This window comes from Oncorhynchus gorbuscha, linkage group LG18 (assembly GCF_021184085.1).
Source record: "Oncorhynchus gorbuscha isolate QuinsamMale2020 ecotype Even-year linkage group LG18, OgorEven_v1.0, whole genome shotgun sequence".
In the NCBI taxonomy this organism is placed as follows: Eukaryota; Metazoa; Chordata; class Actinopteri; order Salmoniformes; family Salmonidae; genus Oncorhynchus; species Oncorhynchus gorbuscha.
Genome location: NC_060190.1, coordinates 21883478 through 21897722, shown reverse-complemented (window position 1 = coordinate 21897722; position 14245 = coordinate 21883478). Strand labels below are relative to the sequence as shown.

Sequence of the window (14245 nt, the reverse complement as noted above, 5' to 3'; positions counted from 1 at the left end):
TTGCATCTTCAAAGTGGTAGGCATGTTGTGTAAATCAAATGATACAACCCTCGCCAAAAAAATAAATTTTAATTCGAGGTTGTAAGTAGGCAAAGGGTCTGTTGAGACAAAGCACATTATTTGGTGAATTTGGAGAGCACAGGCCTGGATCTTCTCCCTTGATTAACAACAGGGCATGAGTTGTTAATCCACATAAATTATTTTCTTCCCCCTCCACGGGTGAGAGGGGGTCTGATTGAAGTTATTCATTGCAAACCTGATCTATTTGGATTCTCGTGGTCAGTCATTAACAATTTAAATATACAATTATACCTATTGTACAAATGTGAGCTTTGAGTTACTCAAGGTTATCAAGTGAATAATTAGTGAAAATTGTACAATAATAAATGACCTCAAATGTCTTTATTCCTTCTAAAACAAAGAAAGTAGACAACTGGAATATGCATAATCCTTACACTCATAAATTGTTAATTATTACAAGGCTGGCATTCAGTACATCGCAGGACAAACTAGACTTTCCTTATTCTCCACAATCTTAGGACAGAAGCACAATACAAATCTCCAAACGCTGTCTTGACTACCTATTCATAATGCTTATCATACACATGTACATACTGAGTCCTGACAGAAATTCCAGACACTTCCATCCATAATAAATAGGAGCAGGGGTTAAATTGGGCCGTCGCATTCTATGAGAGAAAAGAAAACCCCCTCAAAGTGCTTTCAAATTGCAGTGGAGAACAACGTGGAGAAAAACATGCATGTCAAGTCATTGTGGCCTACAACATTCTTAATGTAGTCGCTGGAAAACACACATTTTAAATCAGTTTTGATGGCCACTGTTAAAAGAGGAGGATCACAGAGCGTTCTAATTTTACTCAACGTATTTCTCAAATCCCCAAAATTTGTGAACTGCACCATTTTAGAACTAGAGTTTTTAGCAGTGGCATGGTTTATGCGCCTTGGCACTCGCCAATGGTGTTGAATGCATAGGAAAGACCAGGGCCAAACGTACCATGGGGCAGGTGGTATTCAGAGTACATGATCCTTGGATGAGTGCCAGTGGGACATTCAAATCATCAATATGTTGCTAACTAGCAACAAGATAATGTTTAGAGTTTGTGATCTAGCTAATGATTAGCCCAATGGGGTGAATTCAGATGGGTAACCCTCAGTCTATTTATATATATAGCTACTATGCTACAACAGGGGAAACTATACATCTTAGATGTCAGTATCATTTCATTTCAATAGGCTGTCCTTTTAAAAGTCACCCGAACTGAACGTCTCAGTCATTCCCCCCCCCCCCCCAAAAAAAATGGTAGGTTCTTCCAACCTGTAGTATGCTGTAATATGTACTTTTGTCATCAACCCGCCATGCGGCAGTTGGAGAACTTTTCCATTGAACAGTGTATTTTGCCTACACCCTATGGTAAATGTGGGCTTGTGATTCCTGGACGTTTGTACTTAGCATCCGTTTTTGGCCTTGTCCTGTGCATACTCTTCAGCACACCTGAGTGCCTCAGTGAGGTTGGCCCCACTCCCTGTGCCCTTTGCCACAGTGGCAGAGCCACCTGCGTTCCCTCCCAGGCGGGCACACACTGTCAGGGCCCAGTCACTGGCAGAGAGAGCACTAAAGCCCTATGGAGAGACAAAGATCAGGAGTGAGTGTTGGTGTGATGGAGAGAGAGAACAGGTGGGTAAAGAGTGTGTGAATATACACATGTATTTGGACAGTGAAGCTACATGTTTTAATTTGGTTCTATACTGCAGCATTTTTGGATTTGAGAGCAAATGTTTCATATAAGGCGACAGTAAAAACAAAAAATAAAAACTATTATTTGAGATTATTTTCATAAGGTGCATTCAGAAAGTATTCAGACCCCTTGACATTTTCCACGTTTTGTTACGTTACAGCCTTATTCTAAAATGGATTAAATTGTTTTTCCCCCCCTCATCAATCTACACACTATACCCCATAATGACAAAACAAAAACAGGTTTTTAGAAAATTAAATATTACATTTCATAAGTATTCAGACCCTTTACACCATACTTTGTTGAAGCACCTTTGGTAGCGAATACAGCCTCGAGTCTTCTTGGGTATGACGTTACAAGCGTGGCACACCTGTATTTGGGGAGTTTGTCAGATTCTTCTCCGGAGATCCTCGCTAGCTCTGTCAGGTTGGATGGGGAGCATTGCTTCACAGCTATTTTCAGGTCTCTCCAGAGACGTTCGATCGGATTCAAGTCCTAGCTCTGGCTAGGCCACTCAAGGACATTCAGAGACTTGTCCCGAAGCCACTACTGCGTTGTCTTGGCTGTGTGCTTAGGGTCATTGTCCTGTTGGAAGGCGAACCTTCGCCCCAGGCTGAGCTTCTGAGTGATCTGGAGCAGGTTTTCATCAAGGATCTCTCTGTACTTTGCTCTGTTCATCTTTCCCTTGAGACTGACTAGTCTCCCAGTCCCTGCCGCTGAAAAACATCCCACAGCATTATGCCGCCACCACCATGCTTCACCGTAGGGATGGTGCCAGGTTTCTTCCATACGTGACACTTGGAATTCAGGCCAAAGAGTTCAATCTTGGTTTCATCAGACCAAAGAATCTTGTTTCTCATGGTCCGAGAGCCCTTTAGGTGCCTTTTGGCAAACTCCAAGCGGGCTGTCATGTGCTTTTTACTGAGGAGTGGCTTCCGTATGGCCACTCTACCATAAAGACCTGATTGGTAGAGTGCTGCAGAGATGGTTGTCCTTCTGGAAGATTCTCCCATCGCCACAGAGGAACTCTGGAGCTCTGTCAAAGTCACCATCGGGTTCTTGGTCACATCCTTGACCAAGGCCCTTCTCCCCCGATAGCTCAGATTGACCGGGCGGCCAGCTCTAGGAAGAGTCTTGGTGGTTCCAAACTTCTTCCATTTAAAAATGATGGAGGCCAGTGTGTTCTTGGGGACCTTCAATGCTGCAGGAATGTTTTGGTACTCTTCCCCAGATCTGTGCATCGACACAATCCTGTCTCGAAGCTCTTCGGACAATTCCTTCGACCTCATGGCTTGGTTTTTGCTGACATACATCGTCAACTGTGGGACCTTAAATAGATAGGTGTGTGCCTTTCCAAATCATGTCCAATCAATTGAATTTACCATAGGTGAACTGAACTCCAATCTAGTTGTAGAAACATCTCAAGGAGGATCAATGGAAACAGGATGCCCCTAGGCACAATTTCAAGTCTCCAAGCAAAGGGTCTGAATACTTACGTAAATAAGGTATTTTTTTTTTTTTTTGCTAAAATAAAGAAACAAACTGTTTTTGCTTTATCTTTATGGGGCACTGTGTTTAGATTGATGAGGAAAATAAATAGTTTAATCCATTTTAAAACAAGGCTGTAGCGTAACAAAATGTGGAAAAAGTCAAGGGGTCTGAATACTTTTCCAAATGCATTGTAGGTGAGAGTGGGGTATGTTGAGACATTATTTACATTCAGGATCACTATATCAAAGGAAATATAATATTCTTTCTAACATAGATATCTACAAATATTTCAGGATGTTGATCATCCCTGAAAATAATCAGAATTCATGTAAACATAACAGTTTTGAAAACATAGTTGGCACAACTTACCTTGATGATGGGGTAAATTGAGCATAGGGACACATTTTGTAAAACTTTGCACTTTTAAAATAGACTCAGGTCCTGGTGTAACCTCATATCCCAGCGATAATGCCCTGCATTACACCTGGGAAGAAAATACTTAAATTGTGGCCTAGAGGGGGGCGAATCCAACTGAGGAAGGCGTTTTTCATCATTTGAACTTGACTAATCACACGAACGAAAGCTGTCTTCAAAATAGTATGCATATTATGCATAAAACTGCCAAAATGTAATCTTCATTTGAGGTATATTGATTAGCCATTAGATCAATTACCCACAAAGCAATCATTTTGACTATATTAGCCCATAGCGCTACAAGGATGCACTTTCATGCTAGGGTTAGGACCTCATATTACAGCTTATAGAGACCCCAACTGATGTACAAAACCGTCTTAAAACAATCTACTTTGGTTTAGATAAAATAATCATGAAACCTAAATAACAAATCAATTTGACTTTGTTAATATCAGGGTTTTGGACCGAACTTGCTTACCACTTTTCCCATGTGTTTTCTTCCTTCACAGACTCCATGAAATAATGACCTTTCCCTAAATATTTGGTCACACTATTAATTTTGTGTATGGTTTCCTAGAAACAAGGGGTGGCACAACTCACCCCACTCTCCCCCATCTTTTTTTACCATTAAGAAATGAAAGCACTTTATGTATTTAGTCTCCCCACCCTTGACATTAGAGGTCGACCGATTAATCGGAATGGCCGATTAATTTGGGCCAATCGGTATTTTTGGGCACCGATATATCTTTTTTTACATTCTTATTTTCAATGACGGCCTAGGAACGGTGGGTTAACTGCCTCATTCAGGGGCAGAAAGACAGATTTTCACCTTGTCAGCTCGGGTGATTCAATCGTGCAACCTTACAGTTAACTAGTCCAAAGCAATAACGACCTGCCTCTCTCTCGTTGCACTCCACAAGGAGTCTGCCTGTCACTAGTTAACTACACATGGTTGATGATATTACTAGATATTATCTAGTGTGTCCTGTGTTGCATATAATCTAACTGAGCATACAAGCATACAAGTATCTAAGTATCTGACTGAGCGGTGGTAGGCAGAAGCAGGCACGTAAACATGAATTCAAACAGCACTTTAGTGCGTTTTGCCAGCAGCTCTTCGTTGTGCGTCAAGCATTGCGTTGTTTATGACTTCAAACCTATCAACTCCCGAGATGAGGCTGGTGTAACCGAAGTGAAATGGCTGGCTAGTTAGCGCGCGCTAATAGCATTTCAAACTTCACTCGCTCTGAGCCTTGGGGTGGTTGTTTCCCTTGCTCTGCATGGGTAACGCTGCTTCGATGTGGTGGCTGTTGTCATTGTGTTGCTGGTTCGAGCCCAGGGAGGAGCGAGGAGAGGGACGGAAGCTATACTGGTACACTGGCAATACTAAAGTGCCTATAAGAACATCCAATAGTCAAAGGTTAATGAAATACAAATAGTATAGAGGGAAATAGTCCTATAATAACTACAACCTAAAACTTCTTACCTGGGAATATTGAAGACTCATGTTAAAAGGAACCACCAGCTTTCATATGTTCTCATGTTCTGAGCAAGGAACTGAAACGTTAGCTTTCTTACATAGCACATATTGCACTTTTACGTTCTTCTCCAACACTTTGTTTTTGCATTATTTAAACCAAATTGAACATGTTTCATTATCTACTTGAGGCTAAATTGATTTTATTGATGTATTATATTAAGTTAAAATAATTGTTAATTCAGTATGGTTGTAATTGTCATTATTACAAATACATTTTATTTTTTAAATCTGCAGATTAAATCGGTATCTGCTTTTTGGTCCTCCAATAATCGGTATCGGCGTTGAAAAATCATAATCGGTCGACCTCTACTTGACATATTAAGAGAAAATGCCATATCAGTAAATACAGTGATGTAAGAGCTAGAACCTATACCTTGGGCACTTGGCACGCACACAGGACCTTCCCCGTTGGCTGCTGGTGGGAGAGTAGCATGATCAGGGTCTCTGGGGCTCTGTCACTGTATTGGTTCACTGTCTTCATCAGCACCTACAATGAGAGCAATGGGATCAACTACATTGAGGCTCAGTTTCCCAGAGCCTTTATAACGGTAAGTTCATCATTAGATCCCACTTTAAGTGCATCATTAGAATCTAAGGTGTTTCCCCAAAAATTATGGTTGCATTGAAAGTGATTGATAAAATACAGTAACTCCCTCGCTGTGAATACTGATGCATTAGTTTTATATGGGGCAAAACGATCTAATTGTGGATGTTAAACAACTACTGAGCCTCATCAGAAATTCAGATGAAAAACATACTGATATAGAGTCTGTGTCCACAGTGTCCACTACAATATTCTTGCTGCTATTCTTTATGAATAGTGATTGGGCTTTCACAGCAGCCTGAAAATGGAACAAAAGTAAGTAAGAAAGAGAAAGTAGTTAAAAGTACAATTAGTATAATGCTTTATCATGCAGTATTTATCATGCATTAACTATTGTGATTGTTTTATAATGCTGTTGTGACTCATGTGTCTTCCTGCATACAAAAAGTTGGATCATTTTCATGTATTTTTACTTGTCACATGAAATGGTTATTGTGGGGGATATAATACACATTTGAAAGGACAATGGGGTTGTGTGCTTGTGATACCTCTTTGGTCTCCAGTTTCCTTATGCTTGTGTTGGTTGTCCTCTGTAGACCTTTGAGGCGAGTTTGAAGCTCCCTCCGCTTCCACTGTGGTATAGGAGTACAATCCACTGCCTGGGACAAAACACAAATAGGGCCTAAGCATTTGTGTCATATTCACATTTAATTCTAACTATTTAAAGTAATGTGGTAGCTTAGGACTATAAGGTTATATCTGCAAAAAGATGATTCTGAGTAAATTACCTTTAAAGTTTCGAACCATCATTGGTTTGAGTGGTGTTTTTTAGGAGTTTTAGTTTTAGGAGTTTTTAGGTGTTAAGGAGTTTTTATCTTGTATTCTTTTGAACTTAACAACATGAATTGGGGTATTTAGAGTACTATATGGGTGGAGAACATTGAACAGAACAAGGCTATGTCAATAACTAAAATTTAGGGCAGAACCTTTCCATAATGAATATTTACTTCACCCTGCTCACCCCCCTGATTTCCTCACTAAGGTATTTCTAGACTTTTCAGAATTAAACTCGGACACTGCAGTGGTTGGAGGAGATATTAACTGCTTGTTGAACCCCCATATTGATAAGTTTCCCAGCGGTATATCTTCACTCTCTCCTCAAGCTAAGTCACTTAAAGCTATTTGTGATGATCTGGGGTATGCGGATGTCTGGAGAGCTTTTCATCCCTCCAACAGAGAGTTCACTTTTTTCTCTGTACCTCATGGATGTCAGACTAGAATAGATTATTTTTTATGCCCAGGACGTCTTTGCAGTCTGTTTTATCCGCTAGGATAGGAAGCATAGTCATATCTGATCATGCTGAGGTGATCCTGGACATAAAACTCAACGGGGCATTCAATCGGTCAAGACATTGGAGGTTGAACACAACCATTCGTAAAGACCATACATTCACATCATATTTTATTACAGAGTTTAAAGCATTTTTCTCTATTAACTCTCAATCAACAGATAACCCCTCGCTCCTTTGGGAGACCTGTAAAGCGTATGCCAGGGGTCTGATGTCATACACAGCTACTAAGAGACGGAAAAAGCGGGAAAATCAAAAAATGTTAGAGGGTGAATTAGGAACTAAAGAGAAGGACTACATTAAAACGCCCACTCCTGCCCTATTAAAGGAAATATCAGTCATTAGATCAACGTTAGACTCTCTCCTAACACAGGACGCTGAAATGAAAATGAGATTTGTCAGGCAAAAGCTATATGAACATGGCGATAAGCCAGGAAAGTACTTGGCATACCTAGCTAAAAAGAGGGCTGACTCTCAGTCAATTGCTACTATTACTGATTCTGATGGTAATCATTTATATGAAAATAAATTGATAAGTGACTCATTTAAGAAATTTTATAGAAACCTTTATGCCTCAGAACTGCCAAAGGATGCACCCAAATTAATGGAGAACTTATTTTGTAAGATTGAGCTCCCTACTATCTCCGAAGAGCAGAGGTCCCTCCTCAATGCCCCTATTACCAAGGAAGAGATAATGTTCGCAATTAAGAACCTGCAAAATGGTAAGGCCCCAGGACCAGACGGGTTTTGTAGTGAGTTCTATAAAGAGTTCCATGGCCTGATCCTTGAGCCATTACGTGATATGTTTAACCACTCATTTTCAAATGACCAACTCCCTCAAACGCTGAGAGAAGCCAACATTTCACTTATTCTCAAAAAGGGAAAATGTCCAGAGTCTTGTTCCTCGTACAGACCAATTTCCCTTCTGAATGTGGATAGAAAATTGCTTTCTAAAATTCTAGCCACAAGATTAGAGGACTCACTGCCACTAATTGTGAAAGGAGACCAAACTGGCTTCATTAAGGGCCGTAAGTCATGCAAATGTCAGGCGGCTTCTTAATGTAATTCAAGCCTACCAACAAAGTGCTGTGGATGGTCTTGTGCTCTCCCTAGATGCTGAGAAGGCATTTGATCATGTGGAGTGGTCTTACCTATTATTTGCTCTAAATAAATTTGGTCTGGGGGACAACTTTATAAAATGGGTGAAAGTTTTATATGATGATCCTCAGGCTGCTGTCCTTACTAATGGGCTAAGGTCAAATAGCTTCTCTATACACAGAGGTACCAGACAGGGCTGTCCTTTATCCCCCCTCTTTGCACTCGTTATGGAACCACTGGCCGAGGCCATCAGGGTAACGCCTGCTATACAGGGGCTGCTCATTTGTGATGTTCACCATAAAATAAGCTTGTATGCTGATGATGTCCTGATATTCATCTCTAGTCCCGAGACTTCAATTTCATCTCTTATTAATATTATTGAATTATTCAGAGAATTCTCAGGCTACAAGATTAACCTTACTAAGTCAGAGGCTATGCCACTTGGTAGCCTACACTCTGTACCTAATACTTCTCCCCCCTTCCCTTTTAAATGGTCTCCCTCAGGTTTCATGTATCTGGGTATATTTGTAACTCCTAAATTCCAGCTAATGTACAAAGCCAATTTTGTTCCCTTGTTTGATACACAATAAGAACTCTCTCCCGATTTCTTGGTTGGGTAGAATATCCCTCTTCAAAATGAACATTTTACCTAGACTACTTTACCCAATCCAAATGATCCCAGTATTACTCTCCAATAAGGTAATAAAGGATGTAAATGGATGGCTAAGTTCCTTTATATGGAGTAAATGCAAGCCAAGACTTAAGATGGCAATATTGCAGCTGCCAGCTTGGACCTGCCCAATATCAGGTTCTATCAATGGTGTGCCCACCTTTGTTATATTTCTGACTGGATCACAAATGAGGACTCCTCTATTAGACATTGAGACTTCTCTTTCAAAATACCCCTTACAGGATCTTTTATTTTTCAGAAGTTTCAAGTCTGTAGAAGATCACTGCAATAATCCCGTTACTCTTAACACACTCAAAGTATGGAGGTCAGTTCAACGCTTCCTGGGAAAGTCCAAACTAACCTCTGCTCTTACCCCAATTCTTAACAACCCAGATTTCAGTCCAGGATTGCTGGATGCTGGCTTTAACTTATGGCTTAATAAGGATATACGCAGGCTAAATGACTTATTTGCTGATAAGATTTTGTTGTCATTTGAGCAGATGGTCGAGAAATATTGACTCCCAAAGCAGGACTTTTTCCGCTTCCTACAAGTAAGACATTATATTCTGAAGAGCACCACCTTAATTGGTAACCCCGATGTGTCCGTCATTGAAATAATGCTTTTTTTTCCCACAAAGGAAAATGTTTGTAAGTCTGTTTTATGATACTTTAAGGTCATTTTCTGCTGTCAACACACAGAGGGTGAAACAAGTGTGGGAGAAAGAATTGTCTGTTACTATTGACGAAGAGATGTGGGAGGACATTTGGAGATATGCAAAAACAATATCTATATGTAACCGTACTAGAGCAATCCAATTAAGAATAATACACAGATTGCATACATCCCTAAATCACAGACATGCTTTTAGCCCCACTTCCTCTTCCCCTCAGTGTCTTAAAAGCAAAACTGATACAGGCACCCTAAGACATTGTTTATGGTCATGTACCAAAATACAAAGATACTGGTCTGGTGTTCTGCAAGAAATTGAAAAGATCCTAGGGGTTGATCTAGAATTGGACCCAGTTTCTTTACTGTTAGGTCTCCCTAGTAGGCATGTTACTTCTGTGGGTAAAAGGAGGCTTTACAACATCCTTACCTTCGCAGCGAGGAAAAACATCCTTTTACAGTGGATTAGTGATAAGGTTCCTTCTATTAAAGACTGGCATAAGATACTATTTGAATGGGTGCCTCTTGAATATCTGACATGTACATTGCATTCTAAAACAGACCAGTTCTACAAAGTATGGGAACCTTACCTAAATTACCTAGAACCTGAGGTATCAGCTATTATGCTGCAAGGATTCTCTTAGAATGGCGGGGATCTATGTATTTCAGAACTACACTGTACGTTCCATGTGTGGAACCTAACCTCTTGGTTTAAACTGAGCTTTTTTGTTTAATTTCTGTTTGTAAGTTTGTTTAAAATGTATGTATTGAGAGACGCGGTGATGGGATGAGAGAAGCACCGAGCGGGAAGAGGAAAATGGTGTACGTATGTATGGGTGTGTATGTGTGTATGTGCGTGCGCGTATGTATGCGTATGTGTGTGTATATGCATGTGTGTGTATGTGTGTGTATGTATGTATGTATGTATGTATGTATGTATGTATGTATGTATGTATGTATGTATGTATGTATGTATGTATGTATGTATGTATGTATGTATGTATGTATGTATGTATGTATGTATGTATGTATGTATGTATGTATGTATGTATGTATGTATGTATGTATGTATGTATGTATGTATGTATGTATGTATGTATGTATGTATGTATGTATGTATGTATGTATGTATGTATGTATGTATGTATGTATGTATGTATGTATGTATGTATGTATGTGTATGTATGTGTATATATATGCGTGTAGATATGTGTAAGCGGGTGCTGTTTTTCTTGTTTTTGTTCTGTGTGCTTTGTCTCTGTTGTTGTATCTCTTAATATGGGTGAAAATGGTGAAATTACATTAAAAATACTGTTACAAATAACTAAAATTTAAAAAATGCAGGTCCCATGTTCTCAGCTATTCAAACACTTAGGCAATAATTTAATACTGTCTGAAATTGCCTTTTGGAGCATTTTCAATATTGTCTGTCTAATGACCATCAGTTAGGTCAGTAGGGAAGGAGTGGAAAAGCATACATACATCTGTCAGTATGCCCACTTCTTTGGCCAGTCGGTTGGCATCTGCGAGGGAGGGGCTGGCGACCGTTGCAAGACGTGCTGACAAAGACTCCACTTCCTGGGTCAGGACCTGACCCGCCTCTCGAGCCTGTGAGCCAACAAAACAACGACAAATATCAGAATGAATCTCGTTGAAAGCTACTTGTGATTCTGTAAAATCTCAACTTGGGCTACGTCCCAATTATCTCTCCTTCCTCCAAAGTGTGCATTTATTCACTCCCCTTCACTAATTTGAAAGGAAAGAACTGGTTTAAGAAATATTGTGGAAACTCCCACAGGCCCATGCCTCCAACAATCCGATGCTTATTTGATCATGGAGTGTTTTTTTAAAGATCAGTGATACATGACATCCTAAATAGGAAAATGTACAAAATTAATACTGAATCAGCAACACAAAAGTCTTGAGCGAGGGACTAACTGGTGCTGTAAAACACGAGAATACAAGGGATAAAGTGACGTGATTATATAGTCCGCTACTATGCACCTCTGGCATATTCACAATAAGTCACGACCTATTTAGTTTTATGTCTTCTTGCTTTTATATAACACACCTCTCTGGCGTCGTCTCCAGTGACTGCCACGATACGGCTGATCCCTTTAACCATCTGCCTCTCGGAAATGATAACCAAATCCCCGATCTCCCCGGTCGTCAGTAAATGCCTGAAAAAGAGAAAAACGCTTGGTCTAGTAGCCCTTTAGAAACAGCCAATGAACATAAAATATTTAGCATTGTTCACAACTATAGGAATGGTCAAATCTACTCCTCCAAATATATGAACCGTTTCTATCCTTAACCCACGATAAAACGTATACATTCTACTGTCTCTTCTCATTTTGGCTCTTTTACAGTATATAGAACAATTTGCCACATCCTCACAGCCCGAAAGGTAAGGCAGTGCATATTGTCATTTCATAATATCTTATGGTAAATAACAAGTAATGTTAAGTCCTACTTTTAAAAATGCCTTTTGAATCCATCATAGAGAGGGAGAAAGAGTGATTGAGTGAGAGAGACAGACAGACAAAACTTACGTCCCACAGCAGAGCTCCACTGACGTCCATCTGTCCGTCTGAGAACCGTACAGGTCTGCTACGGGAACTGCCACGGACACCACTCTCACCGGATCAGGGTACACCTAGGAAGAATTACACAGGATTCGGGAATCCTCCAATGCCAACACACTATTATGCAGAATATCTTGCACTTACAAATTGCAACCATTGGGTTGACACTTATACATTGTTAATGTATTATGTTGCTAAGAGAATTTAACAACACTTTACAAAACACAGTTATTATCAACATTATTCCTTTTAATCTGGGTAGGAGCATCCCCGAATCAACACACAGTTACCTCATCCACAGTCCTTAGACCTGGGATGTCTTTAGCCCGGGCCAGGGGAACCTCTTCTATGTACACCGCATTATTCTCTGTGATAATGTTGTGGATGCTCCTCTCAATCTCCTGGAGCTGGGGAATACTCAATGATCCCTACAGAGTGACCACCAAAAATCAATTATTATTATTACATCCAAAAAAGCGTTTTCATAAGAAAATGCATCTGCACGTCGCTCCAACGGGTAGTATAACTTTTTCATTATATTTCATTATATCACAACGGTTTGATTTGTCTTATCTTAGCAATTTCTTCTCAGCTAGCTACATAGCCGTCTTTGTATCAAAGATAATTGCGTAATTATCGTATTTCGCCGTCCTAACGTAGTCTTCACTAGCCAGCTAGCTAACGTCCACTGATTAGCTGCACTGGAGAAACTGTTACACTCAACTGAACGACTTGATTAGTTTAGTGTTAGCTAGCTACATAGCTGTCTTTGCTGTCTTCGTATCATCGTATCATCGTATCCAAGATAATTGTGTTGTTTAGGTTTAGAGTGTGTAGTCTTAGAGTGATTATCTTAATTTACCGAGGTTAGCTAGCCAGCTATTTGTCGTCCTTAACGTAGGTGACTCTGCTAGCTAGCCAACAGCTAGCCAACGCTAGCCAACGTCTTCTGTATAGAACTCAACTACCCGGTCGCATTCACAGGTTGTATCACATTTTCACTTCATTTTCATTACAGTACAACGGTTTGATTTGTTTGATCGTAGCTAGCTACTTAGCTAGCTACATAGCCGTCTTTGTATCAAAGATAATTGTGTAGTCTAGAGCGATTTTCTAGGTTCGCTAGCCATCTATTGTCGTTCTTTTAACGCAACGTAACGTAAACAACACTGCTAGCTAGCCTGCTAGCCCCCGAATAGCAACACTGCAGAAACTATTACACTCAACGGAACGACTTGATTAGTGTAGTGTCAACAACGCAGCCACTGCCAGCTAGCCTACTTCAGCAGTACTGTATCATTTTAATCATTTTAGTCAATAAGATTCTTGCTACGTAGCTTAACTTTCTGAACATTCGAGACGTGTAGTCCACTTGTCATTCCAATCTCCTTTGCATTAGCGTAGCCTCTTCTGTAGCCTGTCAACTATGTGTCGGTTTATCCCTGTTCTCTCCTCTCTGCACAGACCATACAAACGCTCCTCACCGCGTGGCCGCGGCCACCCTACTTTGGTGGTCCCAGCGCGCACGACCCACGTGGAGTTCCAGGTCTCCGGTAGCCTCTGGAACTGCCAATCTGCGGTCAACAAGGCAGAGTTCATCTCAGCCTATGCCTCCCTCCAGTCCCTCGACTTCTTGGCCCTGACGGAAACATGGATCACCACAGACAACACTGCTACTCCTACTGCTCTCTCTTCGTCCGCCCACGTGTTCTCGCACACCCGAGAGCGTCTGGTCAGCGGGGTGGTGGCACCGGGATCCTCATCTCTCCCAAGTGGTCATTCTCTCTTTCTCCCTTACCCATCTGTCTATCGCCTCCTTTGAATTCCATGCTGTCACAGTTACTAGCCCTTTCAAGCTTAACATCCTTATCATTTATCGCCCTCCAGGTTCCCTCGGAGAGTTCATCAATGAGCTTGATGCCTTGATAAGCTCCTTTCCTGAGGACGGCTCACCTCTCACAGTTCTGGGCGACTTTAACCTCCCCACGTCTACCTTTGACTCTTTCCTCTCTGCCTCCTTCTTTCCACTCCTCTCCTCTTTTGACCTCACCCTCTCACCTTCCCCCTACTCACAAGGCAGGCAATACGCTCGACCTCATCTTTACTAGATGCTGTTCTTCCACTAACCTC

The 14245-nt window shown here is 40.8% G+C and overlaps 1 protein-coding gene across 2 annotated transcripts in view; it reads right to left on the bottom strand.

The window, feature by feature from the left end:
• Positions 1-387: 387 nt before the first annotated feature.
• Positions 388-14245, bottom strand: part of aars2 (alanyl-tRNA synthetase 2, mitochondrial (putative)) — a 31575-nt gene continuing 17717 nt past the window's right edge. For both annotated transcript variants that reach the window (XM_046312491.1, XM_046312493.1), the window contains exons 15-22: positions 12406-12543; positions 12083-12186; positions 11602-11710; positions 11013-11138; positions 6295-6405; positions 5961-6044; positions 5576-5689; positions 388-1641 (exon numbers count right to left, since the gene is read on the bottom strand). In XM_046312491.1, the coding sequence (XP_046168447.1) occupies positions 1468-1641; positions 5576-5689; positions 5961-6044; positions 6295-6405; positions 11013-11138; positions 11602-11710; positions 12083-12186; positions 12406-12543 (960 nt within the window). In that variant the 3' untranslated portion in view covers positions 388-1467. The remainder of the gene's footprint in view (positions 1642-5575; positions 5690-5960; positions 6045-6294; positions 6406-11012; positions 11139-11601; positions 11711-12082; positions 12187-12405; positions 12544-14245) is intronic.